Source organism: Echiichthys vipera, assembly GCF_963691815.1.
Source record: "Echiichthys vipera genome assembly, chromosome: 18".
NCBI classification, from domain to species: domain Eukaryota; kingdom Metazoa; phylum Chordata; class Actinopteri; order Perciformes; family Trachinidae; genus Echiichthys; species Echiichthys vipera.
The window spans coordinates 11,165,518-11,179,114 of NC_139843.1; the positions used below are offsets into that span (position 1 = coordinate 11,165,518).

Below are 13,597 nucleotides of genomic sequence, written 5' to 3' on the forward strand. Positions count from 1 at the left end.
GTGGAGACGTGCTACGGATTAAATCAAGTCTGTGGCAGCATCACCCTTCATCCCACAGGAGGCCGTAAGTAAAAGCAGCTCAGCTGAAACAAAATACATTAGGAAAAAGGCACATCACCTGGACCAGTTTATGGTAATTTCCTTTTGTTAAAAAAAACATGCAACTCGTTCAATAATCCCTTCTGTCTTTTTCCATGTTTTCCCAGGTGTCAGCTACATTAGAGGTTGCATGAGTGAATCTAACTGCAGGTCGATGAGTCGTTCACCGGTGTCATCTGGCAGATGCTGCAAAACTGACCGGTGCAACTGACAAATGAACATCATACAGTAATAATAATCATAAAATCATCGAAATAAAGATCAATCACTTGGAACTTTTTTCTGTTTTCTATTTTTCTCTTCTTATGGTTTTGCATGAATCCTATTGTTGACTTGTTGTTATTGACAATTATTGCATTTATAGAAACATTTTCTGGCAGGTAAAGTCAAGTTTGAGCAACAACAATAGCTTCAATTTAGAAGCCAATAGGTAGCCTACATAACCTGAATATTCACATTTTAGCCAATTTTTTTGTGTGTGTATTTGTCCGTCAACTCTATTGCACCTGTTAGCATGGGACAAATTAAACCTTTATCATACTTTTTTAAACGCTGTTTTGATCTTTGCCTTTAGACCAGCGGTACTCAAACTTTGTACATGACGTTACCATCTCAGTGAAAATCGGGCTCTCTCAAGTCCCACCACTAAGGTCAATGTTAAAGTACAGTAACATAGATCTACACTATTCAGCTACAGACAGGAAGGTTTATTCCTAATCAGAAGAGTTTGTCTTCAGCCACAGCCACACTGTAGGAAGGGGTAGCATCAGAACTGACATGTCAGTGTTTTTAAGCCAATCATTTTACCTCTGCACTCTCTTCAATCACATTTGAGCTGTTAATTCGGCTCTAATTACATGACTGAACTAGTTGATTAAACAAATCAAGAGGTGTCCTAAAAGTTTAAGTATTTTCTTAATATTACATTAAATTTGTATTTAATTTTATTTGGGAGATTTCTTCAAGTATCACCAGTGGTACAAGTACCAAAGTTTTCAGAACCAGTGCTTTAGACCCTTTAAAGGGGAGAATTAGACAGAAAAACCTCCTCCTGCTCCAGAAAGAGTGCGCTGCTCCTGACAGCCTTCTGATTGGTTGTCACAGCGCGTCACATGACGGACGAAACCAGGAAGTATTTTGTTACACAAGGCGGAAGCGTCTATTTTACTGAACCTAAAATAGTTTTAGGAGAAAACGTTGTTAACGTGTTCCGACACGGTCATAACTCGCTGTTCGCGGGTTGAGTTGGATATTGTGTGTCGTTGCTGGTAAGAAGTTGAACGTGTTCTTTGTTTCCTTCAGTAATGATTCTTGTTAGCTCGAGGTTAGCATTGCTAACGAGCTTTAGCTTCGCAGCTAACTCACAGTTGGTTTGTTTTTAACCTGATTTTGTCATATCAGCAGGTGTTGTGGTGTACCCTCTTTGTTTGTAGGGAGTTGATTGTTGTGCTGTGAGTTAAAGTAAATATGTTATCTATTACCTCTTTTCGATTATTGGAATGTGATGTTGATTACTAAAAGATGGCGAAGCATTATAATAAAATGCTGTGCCCAGTCAGTTCACTTTATATGAACTTTTAAACCTTTTTAAAAACCTTTCAGAAATGCACAGTCAGTGTTGTGTGCGGACTTGATCATCTAACTCTTAGCTACAACGTTTTAAATTATTATTACTGATGGTGGTAAGTTTATTTACTCAATTACTTTACCTTAGAACTCGTTTGAGGTACTTGCACTTTACTTGGATGTTTCTATTTTCTGGTACTTATACTGCACTACATTCAATACAATTTATTTATAGTGCCAAATCATAACAAAAGTTATCTCAAAACACTTTACATATAGCAGTAGGTCTAGACCACACTCTGTGATGTATTTATTGTTTACAGACACCCTCCATTAGCAGCAGCAAGTTGCATTATCTATGATAACAACAATAATATACAGTATTTATCCCGCGATCTTGTGCACACAGTGGTATCGAACCCTTCCTTTTTAACAGCCAGGAACATCAAATAGACCCAGCTTTATGGAGGACGGCCTTCTTTCTTGACGAGAGACAGACAGAGACAAACAAAGACAGACAGAGACAGACAGACGCACATAAAGACAGACAGGGACGCGCCCAAAGACAGACAGAGACAGACAGACGCACATAAAGACAGACAGGGACGCTCAAAGACAGACAGAGACGCGCTCAAAGACGGACAGAGACGCGCTCAAAGACGGACAGAGGCGCACACAAAGACAGACAGAGGCGCACACAAAGACAGACAGAGGCGCGCACAAAGACGGACAGAGACGCGCTCAAAGACGGACAGAGACACGCTCAAAGACGGACAGAGACGCGCACAAAGACGGACAGAGACGCGCACAAAGACACACACAAAGACAGACATTTCAGACAGATAAATTGTATTTGTTTTGACAACTTTTGCATGTTTGGATAAATGATGATATATCAATGCTTTATTGGTCCCCAGGAGGGGGGAATTCACAAGCTGCCCAGCACTAGCGTCATAAGTAGATCCACTGATTGTCCATGTTTTTATTTTTCAAGGTAGACTGGGTCACTTCGCTGCTGTCCGCCAGATCTGGTTCGTCCCACCGGGAGTTTGGTGTCTGACCTTGCTCACCATCAGTGACTGTGCGTCCAGACTCCGCTTCCATCTTTACACCACTTTAACCCGTAGTTTCAATCAATCTCAACAATAACAGCCTCTGTCTCTGTCAATGGCTGGGCGCGGGGGAGGATCAACCAGGCCTAATGGTGCCGCAGCAGCAAACAAAATCTGCCAATTCAAGCTGGTGCTGCTGGGGGAGTCTGCAGTGGGCAAGTCCAGCTTAGTGCTGCGCTTTGTCAAAGGCCAGTTTCATGAGTTCCAGGAGAGTACCATTGGAGGTAAGAGACAAAAATATGTTTTTAGATTTTGTTGGTGCTGTTGAGAGATGGATATTGTTTAAAATGTACCAATGCTAGTGCCAACAATACCTAAGAAATAGCTGGGATCGGCTCCAGCCCCCCCGCGGCCCCGACCCCGGGATAAGCGGTTGAAGATGAATGAATGAATTGTACACATTTTAATTTACTGAAATACATGTTAACACAAGCAGCCATTCAAAAACTTACAACAATTGTTAAAATTTGGCAGAATTTAGATTTAAATCAGGAACTATTCATTTAAAGAAAAGGTAAAGGAGATTACAAATCTAATAAAACATTTGGTGCCTTTTTTGATACTTAGACAATGCCAACATATACAACACATACAGTATATCCACATCAGGGGCTTTGTGTAATGAGTTCAACATTGCACTAATTCAAAACAAGTCAAATAGCACAGTAATTATTATGAGTGTGTGTGAGAGCCTTATAAGACTTAACTTCTACATACGTGAATGGGATCTTCCACAGGGTCCCAAAACAATGTCATTCCACTGATCTTCATTGTCTGTTCTCCTCAGCCGCCTTCCTCACTCAGACCGTCTGTCTGGACGACACCACTGTGAAGTTTGAGATCTGGGACACAGCAGGTCAAGAGCGCTACCACAGCCTGGCTCCAATGTACTACAGAGGTGCTCAGGCGGCCATCGTGGTTTACGACATCACCAACACAGTAGGTTTTCACCTGCAGGGAAACAAACTTCTCAGCCAGTAGCGACATGATGTACTCAGATGTTTTTTCTGGCTTTTTGTTTGTCATTCATTATTGACTCTATTGGTACAAAAACTGCTAAACACACAAGTTTTAAGCAAATGTTGATAATCAATTTTAGAATACTTTGTGGAGGTGTATTGGCTTTGTTTGGGGGCAGAGTAACGACAAGACACTCTCCAATTTTAGGTAATTGTAGTCTAAAATTAGACCTGTGGGTGTTTTGATGTTGCACAGAAGTTTACATACTGTAAGGGAAATTGTTCCAACAAGGTTTTATATAGTTGTCATGTGAATATATAGGTCGATATTAATAAAAATGTGTTGCTCAATTAGGATACTTTTGCACGAGCGAAGAACTGGGTGAAGGAGCTGCAGAGACAAGCCAGTCCCAACATAGTCATCGCTCTGGCTGGAAACAAGGCAGATATCGCAAACAAGAGAGCTGTAGACCTTCAGGTATGAAGCCATACAGCAAAAACGGTTTTCAGATATTGAAAGCCTTGTCCTGAATTTCTAATACCATAAAATCATATTGGAATTAATATTACCCTCTATCTAAATTATGTTACCAGGAGGCACAGACTTACGCAGATGACAACAGTCTATTGTTTATGGAGACATCAGCCAAGACTGCCATGAATGTCAATGAAATTTTCATGGCTATTGGTAAGTGCATCATTCTGCTGATCAAATGTCCCTATGTTATGTTTCAAGTGCATAACACGCTAGTTAACTTGTGCAGCAAAGTATAAATACACACAGACACACACACACACACACTTAAAAACTGACAGCTGGCCTGAATTAATGACTGGTTGGGTTTTTCTCCTTGTAACTGACCTGAGTAACCACAACAACCTGTAGCTTCACTTCACTCTGCCACAATAACTTGATATTATCAGTGAGCACAAATACGTTATCTAACTTATTGGCATTTGAGCCTTTATTTGATAGTTAACAATGTTGCATTTGCTGTATTCAAACATCTGTGATTCTGTCCCTGCAGCGAAGAAGCTACCAAAGAGCGATCCTCAGGCTGGAGCTGGACAAGGGGGGCGGTCCAGGACGGGAGTGGATCTACAAGAAGCTGCTCCTCAGAGCCGCAGTAGCCAGTGCTGCGGCGGCGGAAATTAGCAAGTACAAAACAATGAACTTAGTGAGCGAGCCCTGAACATCGTTTTAAGGACAGCACGTAGTTTAAACCCAGAGAGGCAGGAGAGGGCAGAGCCACTCGCCACCCCTGCACTTAAACTGAGATTACAGATGAGATTATCTGAATCCTCTTTGATTAAAGGAACTTTTTTTTTCTTTTGTAAAGAATCATAAGCTAGAGGGAATTACCAAAAGCCCTCACTACTTCTCCTCTGTCTTTCCCCTCCCTGTGTATCTATCTACCTCCCTGTTCATCTTCAGCCTCTGTCTCAGTTGATTGAATTCTGTCTTAAATGGTTTTTTTGAAGGGTGATGCTGAGGTTGTTTGCCATTTTCCCTATTTGTCGTGTGTTTGTGTGTGTCTATGTCATGTATGTGTATGTATGTAGTAAACACACACAAACACACACACATACAGGTATATTGGCAGTTTACTTTTCTACTCTTATCATTTCCCTCTACATTGATTATCATTATGAAAGTACCCAATTACTAATGCTGAAATTGCAAACAGAGAAATACATTTTTGTCTTATTGCAATTTAGACCACAGCATTGTGTTCTTGTTAGGGACCTGGACATGACACAGTTGTAAGGAACGCTCTAGACTTTGCTCATTGAAGCAGGTCTTGATTAAATAGGCTACACATTTGATGTTTATGAAATGTGCAACACATGCAGGTGCTTGCATTCATTGTGTATTGTTACCTGTAACACCAGAGAGTTGTTAGCCTTTTTTAAAAGAAATGTGAAAATAACTTGTAAATCTAAAAAAGTAATAAAATAATGTGGAATATCCATTTTGTTTTGAGTTGTTTTCAGTGTCAGCCATTGGAGAGTGATTATTTGCACATATGTTCAGTATGTTATGTTGTTCTGAGTGAAGAGAGCGAGTACAAAACAGTGAATCTGTGGAAGAAAACTGTATTTTCTGACTGTTTCATGGTTGTTAAGTTGAAAGAACAAATAAACACACACACACACACACACACCTCCACAGAGTCCTGCTAGAAGGTTCTGCACTGTCGGATTATAAGTGAATGCAGGGCTTAATTGTCTTGGTTTGTGTTTCTGTGACACACTGCCTTGTGCCCTGTGCGTTAGTATCTGACAGTTAGGGGGAGGGGCGTCACAAAGTAGTATTTTTGAATCAGAGGACCGGTCACCCTGTGTAATGTTATTGGCTGGCAGTTAAACCCACATTTGGGTCAAGCCACACCCAGAAACATTCCTGTCCCCCTCTAAATATGAAGAAAAGGTTGAATCCAGGCAGAGGGCTGGGTCTCTGCAGATACAGACACCCCCACACACTTCTAATGGGTCATAAGTGATGACTGAGAGGGATTACTTTTCTATTAGTTTATACATTGTTTTTGAGGGTAATACTACATTTTGTATCTTTGATACCGTATTGGCCCAAATACAACACATCGTTTGTGTCTTTCCTGTAAAATGCATGTTAAAAAGTAGAGAATATGTGATTATGCACTCAGCTGTCAAGGTCTATCTCTTATTGTTAAGTCTCTTTTAGATTATAAATTGGAATCAGAAATGTTGATCATATTTAGATTATTTTTATAAATTTTATTTTATTAAAACGACGTAGGTTACAGTTCACGGAAACTGGATTCTCAACTATATTCCAAACAAAACGCATTTCCAGTGATCGGTGCACGCTGTGAAACGGTTGCCATATTAAATAATGTGGTTAATTGAAAATAAACTACTTAGATACATTTAGAAAAACATGATGGTTTGGGTTAAAATAAGTTATTTTGTCACAAACTACATAGATTCTGTTTGAACTTTAAGTAGTTTACATATGTAGGCTAATTAGTGGGGTGAAAGTCCTTTCCCATCCATGGAACCTGACCTCCCATGATATGTCAAAAACAATCATTTTCAGTTGTAATCTGGAACAAAATATGCTACACTTAAAACATAATGCTGTTTCCTTGTGTGGGACCATACTCTTTTAAGAGGCAGGGCTGCATAATTAGGGCTGTAGTAAGGCGTGTGTGACGTGAGCTGTTCAGTATGTGAAAGTAGTACGAACGTGCATGTAGCAATGAAAAGTATTTGAGATTAAAACCTGTACTGTCTTTTCACCTTGTTGTTTCTTAATCAGAAGACATTTCATAAAAGAAAAAATATATATTTATAGCATACGTGTTTACCCAAAACATGGCTGCCACATGAGGCAATAAATCACCTGACCGGCTTCCGTGGGACTGATTCTGACTCGCTCAGGGATAACGAGCTACTGTAATGAGATGAATTGTTTTACTAAATACATGAGACATGGCTCTTTAATCCAGTCATTAACACATGTCTGAGTCTGATATTTGGCTCTCTGCAATGCAAAAATGGTTTTGAAATGAGTCTAATATGTAGGTAATAGAAAGGCAGAAACAGCATCAGTAAACATGTCTGACCACTGGATGGCAGCATCACACTTATCTAGATTCACAAATGGTTCCTTTTTGAATGCATGCGTCCATTAATTTACATTTGGTCAGTAATTCCTAATAAAAGAAAGTTAATTCAAGCGTAAATGTCAAACACTGTGTCAATGTGCTGGTAAAAGACCACCATGTTAAAGTGAATCAAAGGGCAAACTGACCCACAATTTTATAGCTGGAAAACAATTAAATACAGTCAGTGTTTACATCTGTATGCATAGACATCTGTGTGTATGGTGTGTGTGAAAGGGAGAGCAACAAAGCTTTCTTGCAGAGGCACAGTAGTGGCGTGCTTCATTTGTGCTCACCTGATTACAGCTCATTCTAAAGCAGGGTTTCTCCGGGTTAATGCGGCAGTTCACATTATTGTGATGAACAGGTGCCCTTTTAATAGAGGTCCCTGCAGCTCTTTAAGGTTTTAAGTCTGTCAGCTAAAGAAACTGTAGAATATGTTAAATTACATCTGTGCAAATGAGGTGGTCAAAGTCTGTTATGGTTTTAGAAATTTGTAGAGGACAGTATTAAAGGCCCATATCATAAAAAGTGAGATTTCAATGTCTTTTTTATATTTTAAAGCGGGTTGAGGTGGTATTTAAATACTGTTAAAGTATCAAAACGCTCAATCAATAGAGAAATACACACAGCCTGTATTCAGGAACTGTGCCTTTAAACGAGCCGTCAGGACTTCCGTACGGTTATGATGTTCCAACTATACTATACATAGGTAGAAAGGACCATTACAGTCACTTCCCGGCTGCAATGACAGTACAAAAACACGGATGTGAAAGACCCGGAAACACTGACCGATCAGAGCACACTGGGATTTTTTGGGAGGGGGTCTTAAAGAGACAGGCGCTAAAACGGAGCATTTCAGACGGTGAATACATTTACACAGACAGACAGTATGAGGAAGATACTGTGTGTGTTGAATATTAAAGTATGTAAACATGTTCTTGTATGAACCCCAAATACAAATATGAACCTGACAATGAGCATATAGGACCTTCAAAGTATATGTGAACATTCATTCTCTCTAAAAACCAATGCAGTCCAGTGCAATAATGCATTAGATCCTCCCTGTATGAAGGTTAATTCAGTTATTGTTGAAATTGTTTTAGAGAGGTATTGATTCAACTAAATGGTCATTTTGTAGGGTGTAGTTTGGGATGCTGTTAAATTGAATTGCATGTGTTCTCCTGAGTGGTGTTTCTAATATTCTGACCGACCCATTATACTGATACAGAGTGGAATCAGTGCTCATACGAGTCCTAAACTATGGTAGTGTAGGACTAATGTTGACTATTTCATATAATAAATGAATGGTCATTGAGCACCAATTCAACATGAATTTCTAGAAAAATCTGCAGAATAAAATATGCGTTTCCCTCCATTACTGTGCTGTGAATGTTAAGAGTTGATTGTGTCAAGATAATCAGTAGGGCACATTAATAATCTAGTGGGGTGCCATTAAACAATTTGCAGATGAAGGCTGCAACAATATGTTGTAATTAAAATAGCACCAGTTAAACGATGGAAAACAATGTGCCATTTATGTTTGTATCATGTATTAGTTTAAGGGACATTTGCATGTTTTCAGATGTTTAAATCATATGCTTTATGTACAAAGTCGATTTCCATTGCATTTCCATTGAATTTCCACTCAGGTATTTTTGTTTACCTGCAAATATTTTTCTGATACAACATTTCTTGGTCTGGCGCGACCAGTAGCTTATGTTGTTGGCTAATGTAAGCAACATTTAGATAGTTTTTGCACCAAGGAGATACTGCTGAAAGGATATGTTTCTTTAAATGTTTAAAGGTATAGCAGATTAAAGTATTTTCTGATTCTCCATGTAAACCAAAAAACTACAACCACAAAGATTTTTACTCCAGCTGACAGCCATGCTATTGTGGTTTTGATGCCTCAGACCTAACATTAAATCCACTTTTAAAGCCATTTGGACACACACACACACACACACACACACACACACACACACACACACACACACACACACACACACACACACATGCATACACACACATACACACACACACACACACACACACACACACACAGAGGCACACACACACACACACACACACAGAGGCACACACTCGCCTCAGACACAGGCAGCAGCTCTGCCAAAAGCAGGCGGTCGCTCTGTTCACAGTAAATGATTTCTCATTTGTTGAGCTGTCAATCAAGATGTGTTGTGTCAAAAAAGAAACTCGTTCCATACTTGGCCTTTGTGAATCATAATAGTGTAAGAGCTGGACTTAAATTGACTGCGTTTTAGAGGAGATTTTCAGAATGAAGGAAATGTGCCCTTAAAAAATAAATGCAACCTTTTAAACATTCACATTATTTATTGTTTCCTATTTATTCGTGAAAAAAACAACAACATGTAAAATGTCCAGAACATGGCGTTGTTAATAACAAAAAGGACTTTCCGATCAGTTTTAGTACTGTGATGTAATGTGTTTTTGCTCTGTTTTATAGCAGATTAAAGAGACAGAAAACAATCAAACATTTCCAAATGCTGGCTCTGATGGATTTCCTCTATCTTCATGGACAGAAAGAGATGTCATTAAATACCAAGGGCACAGGGACACGGTATCTGGATTGCTTTCTGTGGTTTGAGATTTCAGCTGATAGCGCTAGAATGTGTGATGTGGTACAATAATTGTCTCTTATCTAAAATGAAACATCTAACTGTGTTGCCACTGGCTAGACTGAGTGAGGAAGAATCCAGGCTAAATCACAATAAATAGTTGGGATTTATCAAAAATCTTGCATTATGTACCAATGTATTGCCCGTGCACAGTTTTATTGAACTGTCTCAGTAATACAGTTACACTGACTGGCTCATTCAGTGCCATACTGAAGACAGGGCATGTTTTTTTGGTTCCTGACGCAAAAACTACAGCCAGCAGCCAATTAGCTTAGCTTAGCTTAAAGACAGGAAACAGGGAGAAACAGCTAGCCTGCCGCCGTCCAAATGTAACATAATCCACTTAACTCTAAAGTTCACAAATTCACACATCATGTCTTGTTTGTTCAAGAAGTGTAAACATTTGCCACGTTAAGGGGAGAATATTCCTCGGCTGGGACCAGTAATCCGGGATGGTTGCCTGGCAACAAAGCCAAGAAATACAATGGAGATCAAAATTCTCCATTATCAATACTTGATTTTTTCTTAAATACTGTTATTTCTTGATGTTCAGAATTTGATAGAATATCCACCGCGGCTATACCACTGCTGTCCTAGCATTTAATAAAATAAAATAAAATAACCACAGCACTTCAACAGAAACCTTTCTTTGTGACAGAAATTAAATAATAAATTTAGAGAAGAGTAACCATTGTGTCAGAAGAGAAGATTTAAACAATGTTTTCTCAGGGCTATAAGATTCAAAAATGAATAGGAAGTGTAGAGGCCCCAGCTTTGTCTGACTTCAGCACATCTGCGCTCACAGGACATCACCGGTTCCTCTGGTTTGGTCTTGGTACATTCTTCTTCAGTCTCTTCCACAGTTCGGAGTTGGTTTCTTTGTCATTATTTTGTTGCCATGGATTTTCCAGATATTCTCTATGGGGTTTAGATCTGGACTCTGGGCTGGCCGTTTCATTGTTTCAATATTCTTAGCTTCAAGGCACTGCGTAACCTGTTTGTGTGACAGGGGGCATTGTCTTGTATGAAAATTGCAGCTGATTGGGAGACAATTGCAGTCAATGTATGTCTGTTGCTGAAGGAGGTTCACATAAACATCTGCATCGACCCCGACATGTAGCTGTACAAGAGGCCCAACTCCTGCTGCAGAAAACATCCCCCAAACCATGACTTGACATTGCTAAAGTTCAATTTATTCGTATCTGATGGGAAACATTATGTTCGGCGTCGGACCAGGAAAATACTGAACCTGAAGTGTCTAAACAAGTCCTCATTGAAACCCTTTGGAAAATCCTTGGCAAGAGAGTAATGGCTAAAAAACCCACTACAGTTTCTGTGTAAGAGACTAAAGAGGAATGGACCACGCTGTTTTCTCACAAAATAAAGGTTTTTGTGCCTCGGTTATTTAAAAAAAACATGCTAGTATATTCTATCAAATTCTGAACAATAAAAATAACAGTATTTCAGAATAAATAAAGTATTAATTATCTGTTCTCTAATGTGTTTTTTTTTTTACCTCCGGACAGAGTCAAGTTTCCTGATTCCCCAATTCCTTCTACCTTCAACCTAGTATCCAACCTCATCTCTCATCAGACGTTTCCCACTGTTTTCAGTCTCTATGCTACGTTAAGCTTACCGGCATCTAGCTCCAGCGAATACATGTACAGTATTTCCCACTATGCTAAAACATCCAACAACACCACAGCTGATGAGGGGGAGATTTTTTTGCATCCTCACACTCTTCTTAGGATCAAGAGGACAAAGGAAGAAGGTATACTTACAGGATTTAAGAAACTACTGTATCCACTGCAACTTTTATTTTGTTATTGAAGTCTATTCATGATTTTTACTCACAACTTGAAAGATCCAGGTTAAAAAAAACTGTCCTACAGTGTTCCCATGACTCTCCTGGATACAGAATAGCCTTCAGCCTTCGTAAAGTGACTCACCAACCCAAAACATTCTCGACTCCAGCAGTGAATTTCAATAGATGTGTTTCAAGCCCTTTGGCACTTTCTCGTCAAGCGATCATCTGCATCTCGAGGGTGACTTCAGCAGTATTGACCCTCAAGGATCGAGGGGGCGACATACAACGGTGCACACTAAAGGAGCACATCTTACCCAGAATGTATTGGGATCTTTGAGTAATGCATTGATGACGTTGTGAAGCTTTTTCAGAGTAAAAGAGAACGCCCGGCCAAGTAATTATATACATAATTTGAGTTTAAAATACTGCAGATAAATGTCTTCATAACAACGGAAGTACATAATCTGAACAACAAACATCATGATTAATACAAATATAAATACTGAAATGAGTTCAAATAGGCAACTGCAGACGACCACTTATATTTACACCTCGCCTGCCACATTCATCACATTACTTAGATCTAAAGTCTCTAGATGTTGTATAAAAGGGCCCCAAATGATCTCAAAGACTGACTGAATTCATCATTCATCCAATTAATGAACTTTGGGTTACCAGTCTTCTCCCAAGACAGTGAGAAAACTCTTTTTGCAAACTGTAAACAAAGACTTATGGTAACAGTATTTTTCTTTGGTGAGTGATGTTTATCAATTGGCAGACCAAGTATCATTTAAATGTGTATACGATTTGTAAGAATTATTAAAACAGTGGCACATGTTTTTTACCGTTATGGAAACTATTTTTTTAAATAATAGATGAAAAATAATTGCATATCAATCACTTTTTTTAGACCGTTAATTCAAATGAAACTATGGGACCGAAAACAGACACTTTACATTTGACAGTTTACATGTGCCAGACATCTGTGTAACGTGTGGTTACTCATCACAGGTCATTAGAGGTCATGGCTTACTATATCATGGTTTGCCATATTTTTTAAATCAAATTTCAACAACAGGAAACAATAATGAAAATGGTTGACAGCAAAGATTAAAACACCACATTAAAATCCTTTTAGAAGACTCATAACCTCAGGAAAAGGAAAAGAGCAATTTAAAAATGCTCACTCCATTTCATGTCGTTTGTCACATTGAGCAGAAAGGGTTCGTTTCGCTGTCTAACCTTAAATGTATAACTTAAGAGTCTATAATGTGTTTCAATCAATTCAATCAAGACCAAGAAATCACTTTTGTCAATTGAGACATAAATTAGCAACATGCTACATGCGTCAGCTGCTGTAATGAACTAATAAGTGTATGTCAAATTAAGTCATAGGTTGATTATTGTGGTCACGCTCAGATAATCTGTCTGAACCTGTGAACTGCACAATAGTGTTAAATCTTCTCTTCCTCACTCTCGCTCCATTTTTTTTTTAAATGAAGCGCTTGTTTCCATCATCTCAGTCAAACTCTGAAGTCAGAAAACGTTGCCATAGTGACCAGGTTAAACTGAAATGTGTGGCGTGTTTCTGGCAGCAGAGGAATAAATAAATATTCTTTAATGAAAGCACTCAAGATGATGATGATGGAGCCGAGCATTGCTATTAACTTTGATGCTTGATTGAACTTGAGCCCCGTGGTCACGGAGCAACCAAATACAGCTTATAAACCCAGCCTTAACAACA

The 13,597-nt window shown here is 39.0% G+C and overlaps 2 protein-coding genes across 3 annotated transcripts in view; one reads left to right on the plus strand and one right to left on the minus strand.

The window, feature by feature from the left end:
- Nucleotides 1-13,597, minus strand: part of LOC310961026 (synaptic vesicle membrane protein VAT-1 homolog) — a 243,107-nt gene that overhangs the window by 21,056 nt on the left and 208,454 nt on the right. The window lies entirely within an intron of this gene.
- LOC310961263 (ras-related protein Rab-5C-like) lies at nt 1,229-5,696 on the plus strand. 2 transcript variants are annotated; one of them, XM_083933278.1, is made up of 6 exons: nt 1,229-1,367; nt 2,660-3,001; nt 3,565-3,716; nt 4,092-4,214; nt 4,331-4,424; nt 4,765-5,696. In XM_083933278.1, the coding sequence occupies exons 2-6, from the start codon at nt 2,833-2,835 to the stop codon at nt 4,890-4,892; spliced, it is 666 nt and encodes a 221-aa protein (XP_083789404.1). In that variant the 5' UTR covers nt 1,229-1,367; nt 2,660-2,832; the 3' UTR covers nt 4,893-5,696. The 2 variants fall into 2 exon arrangements, with proteins under 2 accessions (XP_083789404.1, XP_083789405.1); XM_083933279.1 differs by having other exon boundaries at nt 1,249-1,367; nt 2,664-3,001.

Bases quoted from the DNA above. Each gene is read 5' to 3' on its own strand.
- LOC310961263 (XM_083933278.1), top strand. From the start codon at position 2,833: ATGGCTGGGCGCGGGGGAGGATCAACCAGGCCTAATGGTGCCGCAGCA. The intron at 3,002-3,564 runs GTAAGAGACAAA...TGTTCTCCTCAG, and splicing joins CCAGGAGAGTACCATTGGAG to CCGCCTTCCTCACTCAGACC. The intron at 4,425-4,764 runs GTAAGTGCATCA...CTGTCCCTGCAG, and splicing joins TGAAATTTTCATGGCTATTG to CGAAGAAGCTACCAAAGAGC.